Raw genomic sequence first — 19,028 nt, 5'->3', positions numbered from 1 at the left:
TGGTATGGATATTTGCAACCTGGAATTTATCTCTGCAAATATTGCACACCAATATGTTGCTATCAATGGGCATTCCCAAAACATGTGGAAAAAAGTTCCAATATGACACTTACATTTGTTACACATAGGGTCTCTGTCAGGGAATATGCGATGGAGCCTCTGTGGGGTGTAATAAGTCCTATGTATAAATTTGACCTGGATTAACTTATCCCTGGATGCAATCACCAATTTAGGGCCATTATCTAGACATTCCTCCCAATCCTCTCTGTCTAATGATGGAATGTCGGTGTGCCAACTGTCCCATAATTTTGCTATTTTAGGAGAGTCCCTACCCAGGAGTACAGCATACAAGGTGGAAAGGGGCCTAGAGACATCTCCAGACGCCAATAGCTCCTCAATGGGATCTGCTTGAAGCAAAGGTGTCTGAGGAAACTGAGCCCGTGCCGCATGTCTTAGTTGAAAACATCTAAACCTCATCCCTCTGGGCAGCTGGAATTTATTCATAATTTCGGTGATAGAGAGCAAATCCCCTCTGGGCATAATTTGTTCTATAGTTGTAATGCCGAACCTGGCCCAAAGCTGTGGGTCAGGCACAGTCCGGAAGTGTTTAAGAGCTGGATTTCCCCATAGCGGGTTCGCTGGCGATAACTGACCCGGAGAGAGGAATCTACGTCTTGCGGCCACCCACACCCTCCACGTTGCCCGAGTGGGCCCAGGAACTCGCGTATACGCACCCGGTCCTCGATAGGGAAAGTTACGTAGATCAGTAAGGGAGCCCAAATAGTTTGCCTCAAGGCAGACTGCCGCATTCATTTTAGAGCCCTGAAACCACCAGTAAACCGACACCAACATAGCCGCCCAGTAGTATACCTGAAAATTAGGGAGGGCTAATCCTCCAAAACAGGTAGGTAGCCACAAGGTGGAGCGCGCCAATCTGGGGTTCCCACCCCTCCAAATAAAAGTACCCACCAGACCACCAACCTCCCTAAAAAATTAAGCAGGGACCCACACCAGGGAATTTCTAAAAACATAATTGAATTTAGGAAGCATCATCATCTTAATGAGGCCGATGCGTCCCAATAGATTTAAGGGCAAGTCAGCCCAGGCCAAACACTTCGCACGCAACATACTCACGATGGGGCTCAAATTTTTAATTATAAAGTCTGATGGGTTTTTCGTGATCACTATCCCCAAATATTTAAACTCCGTCACCCACTGTAGTGGGGAGGATGATGGCCCAGAGGCAGCTGCGTCGTCCAGAGGGAACAGTACTGATTTGGTCCAGTTAATCTTTATACCAGATAACCCCCCAAAGTTGTCAAAGATTTTCAATGCCGCAAGGAGAGACGGGCCCGCATCATTCAGGTATAGAAGCGCGTCGTCCGCGTACAGGGACAGCCGCTCTTCCAGCAGACCCACCCGCAAGCCCAGGACATCCGGAGCACTCCTGACTGAGATTGCCAGTGGCTCCAACGCCAGAGCGAACAGGCTGGGGGAGAGCGGGCAGCCCTGCCTCGTGCCGCGGAATAAATCAAAGGGCTCCGAGACCCAACTATTTGTACGGACCCTAGCTCTGGGAGCCTGATACAACAATCGAATGCCATGTATAAACTTAGGGCCAAACCCAAATCTCTGTAATACTAGCCACAAATAGTTCCACTCCACAGAATCAAACGCCTTTTCGGCGTCGAGAGAGGCTACAACTCTGGTCCCTACGTTGTCATGTGGAATGGTAAGATTGAGGAAGAGACACCTCAGATTGATATCGGTTCCCTTGCCAGGCATAAATCCGGTCTGATCTATACCGATCAGGTCTTCTATGACGTGAGATAAGCGGATAGCCAGAACTTTCGCAAAGATCTTGGCGTCTACATTAAGTAGCGATATTGGCCTGTACGAGGCACAGTCTAGCGGATCCTTACCCGGCTTGGGAATCAACACAATTACTGCCTCGTTCATGGACTCTGGTAAAGATTCTAGGGCCATAAAATTAGATAATAGCGAGGTTAATTTAGGAGCTAGAATTTCGCTGAAGTTGGAATAGACTTCAGATGGTAGGCCATCTGCCCCAGGAGCCTTCCCCCCCTTGAGATGTCCCATAGCGACCTGAATCTCCTCTAGCGAGATATCCTTCTCCAATTCTTCCCTGGCTTCCGCTGTTAAGTTAGGGATGGACAATGAATCTAGAAACCTGACCAGGTCTGAGTCAGACGCCTCAGACCTGGAGGAGTAAACCTCTCGGAAATATTCCCGAAAACGAGTGTTAATATCCTGAGGGGATGTGAGTAACTGGCCGGAACTGTCCCTGATTGAACCAATAGGGGTAGCTGGGATATTACCCTTAGCCAACCATGCAAGGAGTTTCCCATTTTTCCCCCCATGCTCAAACACTCTTTGGGCCGAAAAGAGTAGCGCTTTGTTCGTTTGTGCCATCCTAGCTGTGGAGAGTCTGCATAGAGCCCGTTTCCACTCCCTATATCGGTCGTCTCCTGGGTTAGCGACAAAGTCAGCCTCCAGAATAGCCGCCCGTCTCCCAAGTTCCTCCAATTCACGAGCGGAGTCACGTTTAAGGCGAGCAATACTGGTCATAAACTCCCCTCTAGCCCAAGCCTTAAAGGTGTCCCACAGCACGATCGGTGGGGCAGAATCTACATTATCCGTCCAAAAATTGCAAATGGCTGCTGTTAGGGGTTCCTGCAGTCGCTCGTCATCAGCCCAGAACTTGGACAGCCTCCAAAGCCGGGGGCCCGGGGGGGCAGTCAAAGTCAACGTCAGGCAGAGGGGCGTGTGGTCAGAGATTCCCCTGGGAAGCACAGAAATGTCTTTAACGAATTGTAAGGCAGGGCATGAGGCATATATCAGATCGATTCTAGATAGAGTTTTATGAGAAGCAGAGTGGCAAGTAAATACCTTTGAGGTCGGGTATATGTGTCTCCAGACATCAGTGAGGGCATAAAGATCAGCCCACTGTCTGAGGTCCGGAGTATCACGAGCCGACCGGTGCAACCTATCTTGTTCCACCGAGGGGGCCATGTTAAAATCTCCCAGTAAATAAACAAAAGTTGTATCATATTGTACCACAGTTTGCATGATTTCATGAAGAACATTACCGTTAGCTGGAGGGGGAATATACAATCCGACTAATACCACAGTTTTGTCATATATGTTAGCATATAAAATTACGTATCTACCCTCCTTGTCTGTCTTGACTTCCAGAAGCCTAAACGGCACTGTCTTGTGTACTAAGATGCTGACCCCACGGGCATACGTGGAAAATGTGGAGTGGTAATGTAGGCCGACCCAAGTCTTATTAAGACAAATGGTTTTGGTACCCTGCAGATGTGTCTCCTGAAGGATACAGATCTGCGGTTGGTGTTTTTGTAGGAACTTAAACACTAGGGATCTTTTCACTGCAGTGTTAAGGCCTCGCACGTTCCATGAGATTACCTTAAGTTCAGCCATTAGGTGGTAGAATTGATAGGGGTACACGGATCACCCAGCCCGAGGGATCAGCATCCGCACACTCAATTACATAAATTGTCATGCACACTCCAATATCTAGAAACCTTCCCCGTGTCGATACTCCAAAGCACATAGAAAAAAAAACAGAGAAAAATCCCCAAAGAGAAAATCTAAAGCACCTGAAACAACAAAATAGTGTTAACAAAAACAAACCTAGCATTAGACCCCACCCCCCACCCCGCATCCCCCACCCCAACCTAGGAATGCCTTGTTCCCCAAGCATCAACAAAGAAAGATAAGACCCCAAGTTCAGGGAGCGTGAACCAGTGGGTGTAGACCCTTAGTGGAGAGGATTGTCCACGTAAGGTGACGAGAGACTCCGCCGCCATTAAGAGTAAGGAGAAAATTAGCGTTCCAACCAACAAAGGTTATTTCGAACCTTCTCATTTCGGACCATTGTGGGTAAGTAGATGTGTGGATTAAATTAGCAGTACATGCAGAACATACATAATATATAAAAAATAAAAATAGAATATGTTCTCTGTTCAGGATAAATGAGGAAGACCATTCTGTAGCCCATGAAGACAGGGTATGTCAAACTCCAGGCAGTCTATCTGGCAAGGTGCTGTCTCCTGCGGTTAGCAGCTAATTGTCTCCCAGAGTGGAATTCCAGCCTTGGCATTCAAAATAAAGGGTGCATATCTCTTGCAGGTGAAAAAAAAGGAAGAAGTGAACCTGTAAAACGTATAATGGACACTAGAGTCCGCCAGTGACCCTCCTTCAGAGATTAAGGTTATCACTGAAATCTGAGCCTCCAAAAAAAGCCAAACAGGATATTGCTGCAGTAGATCAGTATAGCACAGTAAATCTTCAAAAACCCCCCCAACATCTCAGGAACATCTTGTAAAGAACAGAAAAGGTTATCCCACAGTAGACTCAAACAGTGGCAAGCTTGAGAGTAGGTATCACCTGGCATAGCCAGGGGCACAACACTTATATTGTACACCGACAGGGAATACAAAAGGCACAACGGGTGCAAGGTTAAATCCCCTGTTGATATTTAAACAATCAGCGGCCAATATTCAGAGCGGAAGTGCAGAGAAGCATTTTGCAGCGTTTAACTATTAGGGGGCAATGATTCCAGCCATGTGTTAGCATCCCTGGGGGAAGTAAAAAATCTGGTGGTTTCCCCGTCTTGAACCCTCAATCGTGCTGGGAACAGAACACTGTATCGAATGCCCTTAAGACGCATGGCAGCCTTCACTTGGTCAAAGGAGCGTCTGAGCCTTTGAGTTTCAACAGAGTAGTCAGGGAAGATAAGTAGCTTGTTATTTTGATGACGTATTTCTCCCTGCACCCTAGCAGCCCGTAGCACCTCATCCCTGTCACGAAAGTTCAGAAACTTTAGGATAAATGTGCGTGGTGGTGCTCCAGGAGGGCCCGGCTTGGGAGGGATCCGGTGAGCCCGCCCCACCGCATAGAAAGGTGAAAATTGAGCCCCTGGCAGGAGGGAACGCAGCAGGCCTTCAATAAACTCCGTCGGACATTTCCCCTCAGCTCCTTCCGCCAGACCTACAATACGGAGGTTGTTCCTCCTGTTACGATTTTCCGCATCTTCGGATTTATATTCCAGTGCTCTAATTTTGGTTTGCAGGGCCCTTAAATCTGTTCCATGAGACTCTACAGTGTCCTCCACTTGCCCCAGGCGCTGTTCCGCAGCAGAAAGTCTGCCCCTAATTTTATCCATGTCTAGCCTTATTAGACCAACATCTAATTGCACAGCATCTACCTTGGAGGTAAGGGTAGTAAGGGAGGCTTGGCAGTTTCCTATAGCCGCCAGGACATCCGCCAGGCCCGGCTGCGTGGAAGGGGACTGCTCCGGCTGTTCCGTCTGGGACGCCATGTCACCACTGGTGCGCCTCCCGGACCCCACGCGGCCCACACAGGCCGCCCCTGTCTCCACCAGATCGGGGGGAAATCTCAGCTGCTTACCCCTTCCTCCGGCTGGCCGTGATGATCGGCGGTGCATGTGAAGAATCCGTCAGCTTAGAGACCTGCTGCTGATGCCGCTCAAGGAATCCCCCACAAGTGAGTGCCAGGGGTGGATGTGGTCCCAGGTGTAGCAAAATGGCCGCTGCCCCAGAGACCAGGACGGGGCCTCAGACCCTCCAACCAGCAGCTACAGGGTGCAAAAATGCTGTGGCAGTGCCCACAGGTAGTCCGGTGGCCAGGGCAGGTAACCAGGGGCCTCCAGAGAGCAAGCTGTGGCAGGGAAATGAATACAAGCTGCCGCCGGGTGTAGCAAGATGGCCGCCGCTCCAGGCAGCAGGCCGGGGCCTCAGTCTCTCCAGCAAGCCGCCACAGGGCTTAAAGTTACTATGGCAGTGTCTACAGGTGGTCCGGTGGCCAGGGCAGTCAAACAGGGGTCTCTGGGGAGCAGGATGTGGCCAGAAACTGTGTCAGGGCCGCCGCCGGGTGCAGCAAGATGGCCGCCGCTCCACGGACTAGGCCGAAGCCGCGGCCTGTCCTACAAGCAGTCCCCGGGCGGGGAAATCCAGCGATCGCGGCCGCGGATGGCACTCCAAAAGGCCAGATTACCTTGATGGCCAGTCAGGAAGCAGGATAGGCTTGTTGATCACCGCAATTAGGTGAGGATCGCCCGGATTTTGGGAGGATTGTGTTCTGGAAGCGGAGCTCCTTCTAAACGCGTCCTACCCCATCACTCTCCAGGCCACGCCCCCCCATTTGTGTGTTTACACACACACATCTGGGGACATGCTGTGGGCGCGCACGCCTGCTATAGCATCTTAAAGAGCCGACGTACAGCTACGGTGATTTGCACAGCCATGCCAACCTGCCGCAGTATAACTGCGGCGGCTGGGTGGCAAGCGGTAATCTAGGAACATTTTCAGGAAATACAGCAAATACCTGTTGATCTTGCTAAAAATACAGAGTCCTTGTCACTTCCTGTGAGCTGCATTGAAGAATACCTTCCTTCCTAGCTATCTTATGTAAACCACCAATTGTCCTGCCTCCTGTGTAATTATTATTATTATTATTATTATACAGTATTTATATAGTGCCAACAGTTTACGTAGCGCTTTACAACTTGAGGGTAGACAGTACAAATACAATACACTTTGATACAGTAGGAATCAGAGGGCCCTGCTCCTTAGAGTTTACAATCTAAGAGGGAAGGTCAAGAGATACAAGAGGTAATAACTATGGGTGACGTGCTGATTGAGAAGATAAATGTACAGTTGTTAGGTGGGGGCCAGATAGGCCTCTCTGAAGAGATGAGTTTTCAGGGATCGTCTGAAAGTGGATAAAGTAGGAGAAAATCGGACGGATTGGGGTGGAGCATTCCAGAGGATGGGGGAGGCTCTGGAGAAGTCCTGAAGGCGAGCATGGGATGAGGTGACAAGGGAGTTTGAGAGCAGGAGGTCTTGGGAGGAGCGAAGAGAACGATTAGGTTGGTATTTTGTGACTAGGTTAGAGATGTAGCTAGGGGCCAGGTTGTGGATGGCTTTGTAAGTTATAGTTAGTATCTTGAATTTAATTCGGTGACTGAGTGGCAGCCAATGGAGGGATTGGCAGAGGGGTAGCAGACGCTGAGCGGTTTGTGAGGTGGATGAGCCTGGCAGCAGCGTTCTTGATAGACTGAAGTGGGGATAGCCTATTTAGAGGTAAACCAATGAGGAGGGAGTTGCAGTAGCCGAGGCGGGAGATGACCAGGGAGTGGATTAGAAGTTTTGTGGTGACATTGGTTAGGAAGTGGCGTATCTTGGAGATGTTGCGGAGATTGAGGCGGCAAGCTTTGGATAGTGATAGAATGTGGGGTCAAAAGGTTAGTTCAGAGTCCAGGATTACACCTAGGACCTTGGCGTGGGGAGATGGGTTGATAGTTGAGCCGTTGATATTGACAGGGAAATCAGGGGAAGTGGCGCCTGAGGGAGGAAATATCATGAGCTCGGTTTTGGATAGGTTGAGTTTGAGGAGGTGATGTGACATCCAGGCTGATATGTCTGCTAGTAAGTTGGTAATGCGTGAGGAGACAGATGGAGAGAGCTGGGGGGTGGAGAGATAGATTTGGGTGTCATCAGCGTAGAGATTATATTTAAAGCCTTGGGAGGCAATCAACTGACCCAAGGAGGTGGTGTAATGGAGAAGAAGAGATATGGACATGTTTGTAGTTCATATCTGGAGAGCAGTATAGGCTGACAACCATGTCTCCCCCTATAAATACAATGGGAAGTGTTAATTGCAGGATTACCAGTTGAAAATAAAGCAAAAGAAGCTTCAAAAAGGAAACAAGTGCAGACACCAAACTGAGGATTAGTAATAAGCAAAATATTACATTTTTGGCTTTGGGTTTAGATACACTTTAAACATAAATGCATAGCTTTTAGTTCTTTACTATTTAAAATTGGAGCCTAAACTGACACTTCTGAGAAGTCGTTGCTGTAGAAGTGTAGCTGTAGTTTCAGCTTGAGATCATAATACAAATTAGGGTTGCACCAATGCCGGTTAAGTACTCACCGCTGCCGAGTACTGATACCATTGTGGTGTGATTCGAGGCCATACAAAATGAATGGGCTCAAATCGCACTGCAAGGAATCGAATGCGAAATCACATGCGGTTTCCCGCACCGCTCCTGTGTGAACCCAGACTGAAACCACTATGACAAGTCTGGGTTTACACAAGAGTGGTGAGGGAAACCGCATGTGATTTCACATTCGATTCCTTGCAATGCGATTTGAGCCCATTCAATTTGTATGGCCTCGAATTGCACCGTAATGGCATCTGTTTTGGATATCTGAACATTTTCACAAGTACGAGTACGGTATCGGTGCAAACCTAATACAAATATATACATTTAAATTATCATGAGGTTATCCAAGTCTCCAGAAGTCATCTGATCCAGAGATTATCCATGCTCTTGTGTTAAGTATATAAATATGTTGCGCTTATAACATGAGTTGCCCTGAATAACAAATGAAAGAATGCAAAAGTGCACAAAATACAAAACCAATAAAAACATCAAACTCTGAGTGAACAAAATGTGCAAAAAACTGTATATGTACAGTGGGGCAAAAAAGTATTTAGTCAGCCACCAATTGTGCAAGTTCTCCCACTTAAAAAGATGAGAGGCCTGTAATTGTCATCATAGGTATACCTCAACTATGAGAGACAAAATGTGGAAACAAATCCAGACAATCACATTGTCTGATTTTTGAAAGAATTTATTTGCAAATTATGGTGGAAAATAAGTATTTAGTCACCTACAATTAATCAAGATTTCTGGCTCTCACAGACCTATATCTTCTTTAACCACTTGCCGACCGCTGCACGACGATGTGCATCCAAACTTTGAAGGGGTATATCGTTGTTATGGCAGCAGCTAGCTGCCATAACCCCGGTATCCCCGTTTTCGTGCAGCGACCGGCTTTCAGATAAAAGTGGTCCCTGCGGCGGATTCGCTGCGAGATCACTTTTATCGGTGGTGGGAGAGGGACCCCCGCCGCTGCGATCCGGTGCCCTCCGCCGCTTACCGGAGCCGTCGGTAGCGGCGGAGGTGATCGCATCCGTCTCCGTCCTGTGCCTGGAGACGAGTGAGGCTAAGATGGCGCTCACTCGTCTCCATGACACTGCTGGGCGGAAGCAACGTCAAAACGTCACTTCCGTCCATGCCTCTTAAAGGCACATTTTTTCAAATGTCATTTTTTTAAATGACTTTTTTTTTTATTGCATTTTAGTGTAAATATGACATCTGAGGTCTTTTTGACCCCAGATCTCATATTTAAGAGGTCCTGTCATGCTTTTTTCTATTACAAGGGATGTTTACATTCCTTGTAATAGGAATAAAAGTGACAAAATTAAAAAAAAAAAAAAAAAAAAAAAACAGTGTAAAAATAAATAAAATAATATAAAATAAATAATAAAAATTAAATTTTTTTTTTCTAAAAACCCCCGTCCCAACGAGCTCGCGCGCTGAAGCGAACGCATACGCGAGTAGCGCCCGCATATGAAAACGGTGGTCAAACCACAAATGTGAGGTATCGCCGCGACCGGTAGAGCGAGAGCAATAATTCTAGCCCTAGACCTCCTGTGTACCGCAAAATATGCAACCTGTAGAATTTTTTAAACGTCACCTATGGAGATTTTTGAGGGTAAAGGTTTGACACCATTCCACGAGCGGGCGCAATTTTGAAGCGTGAGATGTTGGGTATCAATTTACTTGGCGTAACATTATATTTCACAATATAAAAAAAATTGGGCTAACTTTACTGTTGTCTTATTTTTTTATTCAAAGAAGTGCAATTTTTCCAAAAAAAAGTGCGCTTTTAAAACCGCTGCGCAAATACGGTGCAAAAAAAAGTATTGCAACAACCGCCATTTTATTCTCTAGGGTGTTAGAAGAAAAACCATATATAATGTTTGGGGGTTCTAAGTAATTTTCTAGCAAAAAAACCTGTTTTAAACATGTAAACGCCTAAAATCCAAAACGAGGCTGGTCCTTAAGTGGTTAAGAGGCTCCTCTATCCTCCACTCATTACCTGTATTAATGGCACCTGTCTGAACTTGTTATCAGTATAAAAGACACCTGTCCACAACCTGAAACAGTCACACTCCAAACTCCACTATGGTGAAGACTAAAGAGCTGTCGAAGGACACCAGAAACAAAATTGTAGACCTGCACCAGGTTGGGAAGACTGAATCTGCAATAGGCAAGAAGCTTGGTGTGAAGAAATCAACTGTGGGAGCAATAATTAGAAAATGAAAGACATACAATACCACTGATAATCGCCCTCGATCTGGGGCTCCACGCAAGATCTCACCCCGTGGGGTCAAAATGATCACAAGAACGGTGAGCAAAAATCCCAGAACCACACGGGGGGACCTAGTGAATGACCTCAGGGAGCTGGGACCAAAGTAACAAAGGCTACCATCAGTAACACACTACGCTGCCAGGGACTCAGATCCTGCAGTGCCAGACTTGTTCCCCTGCTTAATCCGGTACACCATCTGAGGTTTGCTAGAGAGCATTTGGATGATCCAGAAGAGGATTGGGAGAATGTCATATGGTCAGATGAAACCAAAGTAGAACTGTTTGGTAAAAACACATCTCGTGTTTGGAGGAGAGAGAATGCTAAGTTGCAACCAAAGAACACTGTACCTACTGTGAAGCATGGGGGTGGCAACATCATGCTTTGGGGCTGTTTCTCTGCAAAGGAAACAGGATGACTGATCCTTGTACATGAAAGAATGAATGGGGCCATGTATCGTGAGATTTTGAGTGCAAACCTCCTCCCATCAGCAAGGGCATTAAAGATGAAACGTGGCTGGGTCTTTCAGCATGACAATGATCCCAAACACACCGCCTGGGCAACTAAGGAGTGGCTTCGTAAGAAGCATTTCAAGGTCCTGGAGTGGCCTAGCCAGTCTCCAGATCTCAACTCCATAGAAAACCTTTGGAGGGAGTTGAAAGTCTGTGTTGCCCAGCGACAGCCCCAAAACATCACTGCTCTAGAGGAGATCTGCATGGAGGAATGGGCCAACATACCAGCAACAGTGTGTGACAACCTTGTGAAGACTTACAGAAAATGTTTGACCTCTGTCATTGCCAACAAAGGATATAAAACAAAGTATTGAGATGAACTTTTGATATTGACCAAATACTTATTTTCCACCATAATTTGCAAATAAATTCTTTCAAAAACCAGACAATGTGATTGTCTGGATTTGTTTCCACATTTTGTCACTCATAGTTGAGGTATACCTATGATGACAATTACAGGCCTCTCTCATCTTTTTAAGTGGGAGAACTTGCACAATTGGTGGCTGACTAAATACTTTTTTGCCCCACTGTATATAAGTCCATATACATGGAGATAGAGAAAAAACTCTTCATCAACACTGAAAAATAATGATGATTGAGTCCGTGACAGAAACAAAATACAGTGTGATTCCAAAAGTGTAATGAGAATCCAAAAGTCCTTCAACCTTCACCCAAGAATAGAAAAAAGGATGAGACGGGGAGAAGTGAGGAAATCCTGAATCCCGGGATCAGAAGACCAAACACCACTCGATATGTGGGGACCCTTACCAGAACTAGTGGACCCCCTTAAGAGCAAGGTCTAATGCCCCTTCAGATTTAGCCCTCTGCAGGGTCTAACCAGCCTCCATCCTCCTGAAGCACTCCAAACGCAGCGGAGATCCTTGCTGCTTAAGTATTTAATTCATTTAATTTTTAATCACAGTATAATATTCTTATACATTCACCTATCCAATTATGGATGTTTTTGAATATTGATCTTCACGGGTCATCAAAAAAGATGGAGTATTTGAGGCTAATGGCGAACCAGAGGGGGATTTGGGAGGCCTTTTTATGAGATTAAAGAATCTCATTGTGTCTGAAATCCATACCCAATGGGACATAGCTTTCCTGGAGCAATATGTTGCTGACTCCATGGTCCCTAGAAGTTTGAGGTGGGACGTCAGTCCACAAAAAGGTGAACTGGAGTTACAGGACTGGTTCAAATATTTCAATGAAGCAGGGGTTAAATTCTTGGAGTTTTTAATCCAAAGGAAGAATAGTAAATTGGTATGTTTAGATGGAGAGATTGAACTTATCAAAGAGAGATTTTCCCCTAATGTTAATAGTGAGGAATATAAAGAACGTTTCATTAACCTTAAAAAATTACTTGAAAAGGAAGAAATTGAAAAAAAAAAAAAGAAATTTAACAAAGATGTAGGTGACTACATGACTACAAAACTAGAGTTGTGTTTGATTGGCAAAGTAAGATTGTGGCCGATGAGGGTGATTCTATTATTCATCCCGAGGTAGTGCCCCCTCCAAACCGGGAACTTACCAACCAATCACAAGGATCAGGTAATTATCACTATAGATCTATACCTGTTTCTAGCCAGTATCCTACTACTTCTAGACGAGTTTCTTACCGTTCACCGGAAAGACAGTATAAACCTCCTCCACCAGGAACTAGGTCCTCTGGACCTCCTCCCAAAGGTCCCCCTGTTAAGTCCTTCAATCTGAATTCAAGGAACCGTAAATCCCATAACCAAATACCAAATCCCATAACCAATATGGAGGCCAGTATCAGAATGGTCACCCCAGAAGGGCTTACGTGGATGATTATTACCACAATCAGGAGGGCCCCCAGAGAGGAGACTACGTGGATAATCTATACTCTAATTATACAGTACCTATCTATAATAGGTTTCAACCCCTAAGTGAGGGAGATTATCATCATGAGACCAATGACTATAGAAATAGGGAGTATCAATATAATGAGCATCATACACCTAAAAGAGGAACACGGTCGATAGGCCTCCATGGTATCAACCTCCAAACCCCCAGCGAGGTGATCAATCTGATCAGTATCCCCTCCCAAAACCAGCATTGGGAGGAATATCATCAGCCCCAACATTGGGGTTTTCCCAGGTCAGATGAAAACTACCAAAGACCTATAGAACAAAGAGAAGAGTTAGAGGGGGGAGGAGATCAAAAAGCCAAAAGGAAGAGAGAATGAAAGGACAAAGAATTTTCAACCAGAGTAAAATTACTCTTACACAGGCTGAAACTTCCATTTTAGATAAAGGTCTTAAATTTGCACCCCCGAAACCACTTAATACGTTTCAGACGTATATGGATATACACAAATATACTCAGAAACTTAACGTCAAACGGTATTGTCAATGAACGGGAGACCTATTTACTTTTACAATCTGATCCACGATTTAAACATAGGAAGGAACTCAAACAAATTGTAAATCATGGTTATGAGTCCGGCATAATAAATAAAAAAGAAAAAGCGTTTCTCATACCAGCATCATCACGCATCCCCATCATATATTACCTGCCCAAGATCAATAAGGACCCTGTTAATCCACTGGGTCGTCCAATCATAAGTGGAATAGATTCCATCACTTCTGGGGCAGGTAAATATATCAATGGTTTCCTTCAGCCCCTGGTGAAATCATTACCAGCATATATTAAAGATAGTAAACATACTATAAATCTACTGAGGGATTGTGCATACAAGGAGGGTTATTGGCTGTCAACAGCCGACATCACATCCCTGTACACTATAATTCCACATCAATGGGGGATCTTATCAGTGAAACATTTCCTCAATAAAGACACTACTTTGCCCAATAGACAAAAAAGGTTTATTATGGTACTTCCTCAATATACTACCACACATAATTTCCTCTGATTTAACAACCAATATTACCTTCAGAGGAAAGGCGTGGCTATGGGGGCTAAATTTTCCCCCAGCCTAGCCAATTTATTTATGGGTAAACGGGAGGAGGACGTCCTCCTCCTATGGAATGGAACCCTGGAATCTTTGCATAGCTTCATGGATGGCTTAAACAGTAATGATAGGGGCATTGAATTTAAATACGAAGCTAGTCAACATACCATCAATTTTTTGGATTTAAAGATCTGGGGTGAGGGTGACAAATTATTCAATTCCACTTATTTTAAAACCAGGGACCGTAATGCTTTTATCCCTCGTGATAGTTGCCATCATGGCTCCTGGCTGGATTCGGTCGCCAAAAGCCAGTTCATGCGAATGAGACGCAACTGCACAAGGGTGGAGGATTTTAATAAACAGGCCCAAATCTTGACCAAAAGGTTCATAGAGAAGGGTTATGTGGCCCCCATTTAAAATCAAAAATTGATGGAGGTACAAACAACGGATCGCGAGCTCCTGTTGAGTGAGAAGCCTCCAGTGGCTCGACATGAGAATAGTTTCTCCTGTCAATTCATCACAGGTTATTCTTACCAACATTTTTCTGTCAGAAACCTTATACGTAAGCATTGGCACATAATTAAAAATGATTACCTACTTGGATCCATTCTTCCTGAGAAGCCTCCAGTGGCTCGACATATTTTTTGTAATATTGGGAAATATCATGCTGATTTGATATTCTTGGATGAGGAGATAAAAGATTTCCTTGCTCCCCGTGTTAGTAAAGTTTTTAGATCTCCTCCTTGTGCAATATCATGGTGGTAACTGCTTGTCACTTACCAATGACATTTCAAGTTTAATTCTTCTCTCTTCCCTATATATAATTAACTTTTGTTTTTTGACAAATAATGTTGTGGTATATGTATGAAATTAGATTGGTCTGTTGCGACACATATAGCCCAATTTCGCTGTTAGTTGATTACTATTCACCTTCGTTCTTTTGAGTGATTCCTCATTGGTTCCGCTTATCAGATCGAGGCTTGGTGTTTCTTTTAATTGAGATATGCACATTTGTAATTCATGATATGGCACCCGGACGAAAACGAGGTTTGGTTGTCTAAGGTTGAGATAAAAGGTGATGGCTCAGTGCCCCATGCCCCAGGAAGACGCCACGTATGATGAAACATGTAGGGCGGTGCCACGCACTGGCTTCATTACTCCCCACGTGACCCCAGATGTACAGCTGTTTCGCATTTTTTTAAGCTTGCCGGCTGTTCTTATTTTGTATGCGGCCATGCCCACTTTGTTTTAGCTCTGTTTTAGCAATAATAAAGGCTATCGAATTTTAAACTATATTACACTATTGGAGTGTGTTCTGTCCCTTTGCACTGGTGCCTTGTGTCATTGTGCGATTTACAGACCGGACGTTCCATTTCCATTCCAGGACATCACAGAGGAGTTCTGCTGCGTTCGGAGTGCGTCAGGAGGACGGAGGCTGGTTAGACCCTGCAGAGGGCTAAATCTGCTTGCGCATTAGACCTTGCTCTTAAGGGGGTCCACCAGTTCTGGTAAGGGTCCCCACATATCGAGTGGTGTTTGGTCTTCTGATCCTAGGATTTCCTCACTTCTCCCCCTGTCTCATTCTTTTTTCTCTTCTCGGGCGAAGGTTGAAGGACTTTTGGATTCTCATTACACTTTTGGAATAACACTGTATTTTGTTTCTGTCACGGACTCAACCATCATTATTTTTCACTGTTGATGAAGAGTTTTTTCTCATATGGGCTTTCTTGCACATTTTGTTCACTCAGAGTTTGCTGTTTTTATTATTTTTGTATTTTGTGCACTTTTGCATTCTTTCATTTGTAGTTCAGGGTGACTCATGTTATAAGCGCAACATATTTATATACACAATTTTTGCCCTATAGAAATATGTGATAGTTTTGTTGCAGCTATACACATATATATACACTTGGAACTTTAGCGCAGTATTTTACTTTATATTTCATCTTGTGTTGAGTAGTTCTTATAAGTTGTAGGGTTTAACCACTTGTGGACATTCTACAGTATATAAATGTCTTGAGGGACCTTACTTAAAGAAAACCCATCTGCATCTTTTTTTCTAAGCTAACAGTGAAGTCTAAAATACCGTATTTTTCGCTCCATAAGACACACCTGACCATAAGACACACTTAGGTTTTAGAGGAGGAAAACAAGAAAAAAAATATTCTGAACCAAATGGTGTAGTAAAATATTTACCAGTGCCCATGAAATACAGCCTGACCTGTGTCCATTAAAGCGGAGTTCCACCCAAAGATGGAACTTCCGCTTTAAGTGCTGGTGACCCCCTGACATGCAACATTTGGCATGTCATTTTTTTGGGGGGGAGTGGATACCCTGTTTTTACAGACACCCAGCTCCCACTTCCTCCTCTGGCGCCAGAAGGAAGATCACCTCGACCCCACCTTCCCTGCAATCTTCTGGGACACGTCACTGGTCCCAATAGATTGCCCGGCCATTCACAGTGCGGCTCGCGCATGCACAGTGCGCGCCCGGCTGTGAAGCCACAGCTTGATGCCCACAGTTAGAATGCCAGCGGAGAGGAGGGGGAGAGGGGCGGGGCTTCGGGCGCCCACATCGTGGACCGTGGGACAGGTGAGTGTCCGATTATTAAAAGATTATTAAAAGTCAGCAGCTACACTTTTTGTAGCTGCTGACTTTTAAATGGGTGGAACTCCGCTTTATATTCAGCCTGACCTGAGTAAATTACATGCAGCCTGACCTGTACGTGGTGACTGGCGAGGACGTCATCACATTCGCCTGTCCGCCTGTCACACAGAGCAGCCTGAGTGGCCGTATTCCATTCGGCCGCTGGGGCTTATCTATTTCCTGTGAGTGACAGGAGATTGCCCAGCGCTCGCGGGAGATGGCCGCCCTGTATTGTGACATGGCGACGACAGGGGGGGCATTGGGGCTGGTCGGTATTCGCCCGAGCGACAGTACAACATTCGGCTGCTGGGGCTTCTCTGTCTCCTGTGAGTTTGTGACATGGCCTGGTCAGTATTCGCTCTGTAAGACGCACAGGCATTTCTCCCTATTTTTGGAGTGGAGTGAAAAATACTAAGTAATTGAATCCTAGCATGCCTTAGAAAAATAAAACAAAAAATAGCCTGATAATCAGGTTCAACAGTCCCAATAGGGATACAATCCTATCAGTTCCCAGATACAATAATCAGAAAAAAAGGTGCAAGACTTGCACACTATACATACAGTATATGCATATTTAATGCAATCAAGTATAAAACCAGAGTGCTACAAACATAACACGAATCCATGAGTCAGAGTAACATACAATAAATTTACATTAATTAACTACAATATGCATAGTATATGCGAGTGAAGGGGCACCCAGGTATCATTAATTTTATTTAAATGTATTTGTTTTTACATGTTTTATTTTATTTATTTTTTCATTTAACTTTATTACTATCACAACGGAGATAACAGGCCTCCTATATGATAGCTTTGGGCAGGTGACAGGTCCTCTTTATGGAGACATTAGTGGTCTATTAAACCTCTGATATCTCCCCTGCCCTGCAAAACAAGTAAAGATGGTGCTTGATTAGCTGCTTCCCTGGCTGTAGCAGTCAGGGGATCACAGCTCCGAAACAGAAAGTGATGAAACAATCGGAACTTTTGGCTTCATTAGTCACAGATGAGATTTGAGAATAGATGTTCCTCTATTTCCTGTGTTTAGCTATCCTGGCCATTTACCATGGTCCCAGGCTCCCCAGGTAGCTGGTGTTGGCCCTTCCCATTACAGCTGATCTCCGGCTGTAAAAAATGATACCAAGCTCATGGCTGCAGCTTGTTATAACCACTTGCTGCCAGGAGGTTTATGAATGTTCAGCAGTAAGTGGTTAGTGATATAACTTCCTTTCCCTCTTTTATTATTGTGGTGTATGTGGTACTCACCGGTGACTTGCAGAGCTCCTGTACTCTTCTCTATTGGTTGCTCCAGGCTGGGATGTTCCACCCTGCAGATATATTCCACACCCTGATCTCTCTCCAGAGAGGGGGAGAAGGTCACACTTGATATACATCCATAGGGCTGATCATTCTGTCTCTCTAGTGGAATATTCAATATTCTGTACATCCCATCTGAGGTCACAGGATACATTTCTCTGGATTGCTCATTTTTTCTGAACCACGTCACATTCACAGCATCCGGGAAGTATTTTGTTACTGCACACTGTATGGTAGCTTCTTCACGGATCCTCAGGGGCAGGACTGACATCTCCAAATGTGGCCTCCAGGGAAAATCTACACAAATGAATGAAGGTGGAAAGGTAATTGTACACAATGTATATAGCACACCACACATAGAACCATGAAAGTAAAGCCTTGAAACATATTTTGTATTCCCTAACAGCTGAAAATTAAAGGATAACTAAACCCAGGAACAAAATGCAATATGTTACAACCCTTAGATATGGTGGCTGCATTAGTTTTCTTTTTTAACCACTTTACCCCCGGAAGAACTTGTCCCCTTCCTGTCCAGGCCATTTTTTGCGATTTGCACTCGTCGCTTTATGTCCTTTTTTCCCCACAAATAGAGCTTTCTTTTGGTGGTATTTGATCACCTCTTTTATTTTTTTACGCTATAAACAAAGAAATAGGATTTTTTAAGACAGCTTACCTGTAAAATCCTTTTCTTTCGATGGACATCACGGGACACAGAGCCACAGTAATTACTGATGGGTTATATAGGGTATCACTGGTGATTGAACACTGGCACACCCTATCAGAAAGTTCAACCCCCTATATAATCCCTCCCCTTGCAGGGATACCTCAGTTTTGTAGCCAAGCAATATAGTGTATTAGAAGAGGTGCGGGATCTCTGTGTCCCGTGATGTCCATCGAAAGAAATGGATTTTACAGGTAAGCTGTCTTAAAAAATCCTATTTTCTTTCTCGAACATCATGGGACACAGAGCCACAGTAATTACTGATGGGATGTCCCAGAGCAATGCTACCTGAGGGGAGGGGAACCACGACTAAGTAGGGTGCAATCAGACCTGAGGACCCTGTACAGCTGCCTGTAGCACACTACGCCCAAAGGCGATATCCTCATGCCTTCTCACATCCACCTGATAGAATCTGGTAAATGTATGGACTGAAGACCAGGTTGCGGCCTTGCAGATCTGAGCCATAGAGGCCCGGTGATGCACTGCCCAAGAAGCACCAATAGCCCTTGTGGAATGTGCCCTGATCTGAAACGGAGGAATCTTCTGTTTCAAACCGTAAGCCTGAATAATCAACTGACGAATCCATTTAGAAATGGTAGCTCTTG

General features: G+C 45.0%; 1 protein-coding gene across 4 annotated transcripts in view; it reads right to left on the bottom strand.

The window, feature by feature from the left end:
• Positions 1 to 19,028, bottom strand: part of LOC141148562 (uncharacterized) — a 168,022-nt gene that overhangs the window by 22,888 nt on the left and 126,106 nt on the right. For all 4 annotated transcript variants that reach the window (XM_073636115.1, XM_073636117.1, XM_073636118.1 and 1 more), the window contains one exon: positions 17,652 to 17,999. In XM_073636115.1, coding sequence (XP_073492216.1) covers positions 17,652 to 17,999 — 348 coding nt within the window. The remainder of the gene's footprint in view (positions 1 to 17,651; positions 18,000 to 19,028) is intronic.

Source organism: Aquarana catesbeiana, linkage group LG06, assembly GCF_042186555.1.
Source record: "Aquarana catesbeiana isolate 2022-GZ linkage group LG06, ASM4218655v1, whole genome shotgun sequence".
In the NCBI taxonomy this organism is placed as follows: Eukaryota; Metazoa; Chordata; class Amphibia; order Anura; family Ranidae; genus Aquarana; species Aquarana catesbeiana.
This window is presented reverse-complemented; position numbering and strand designations above follow the sequence as displayed.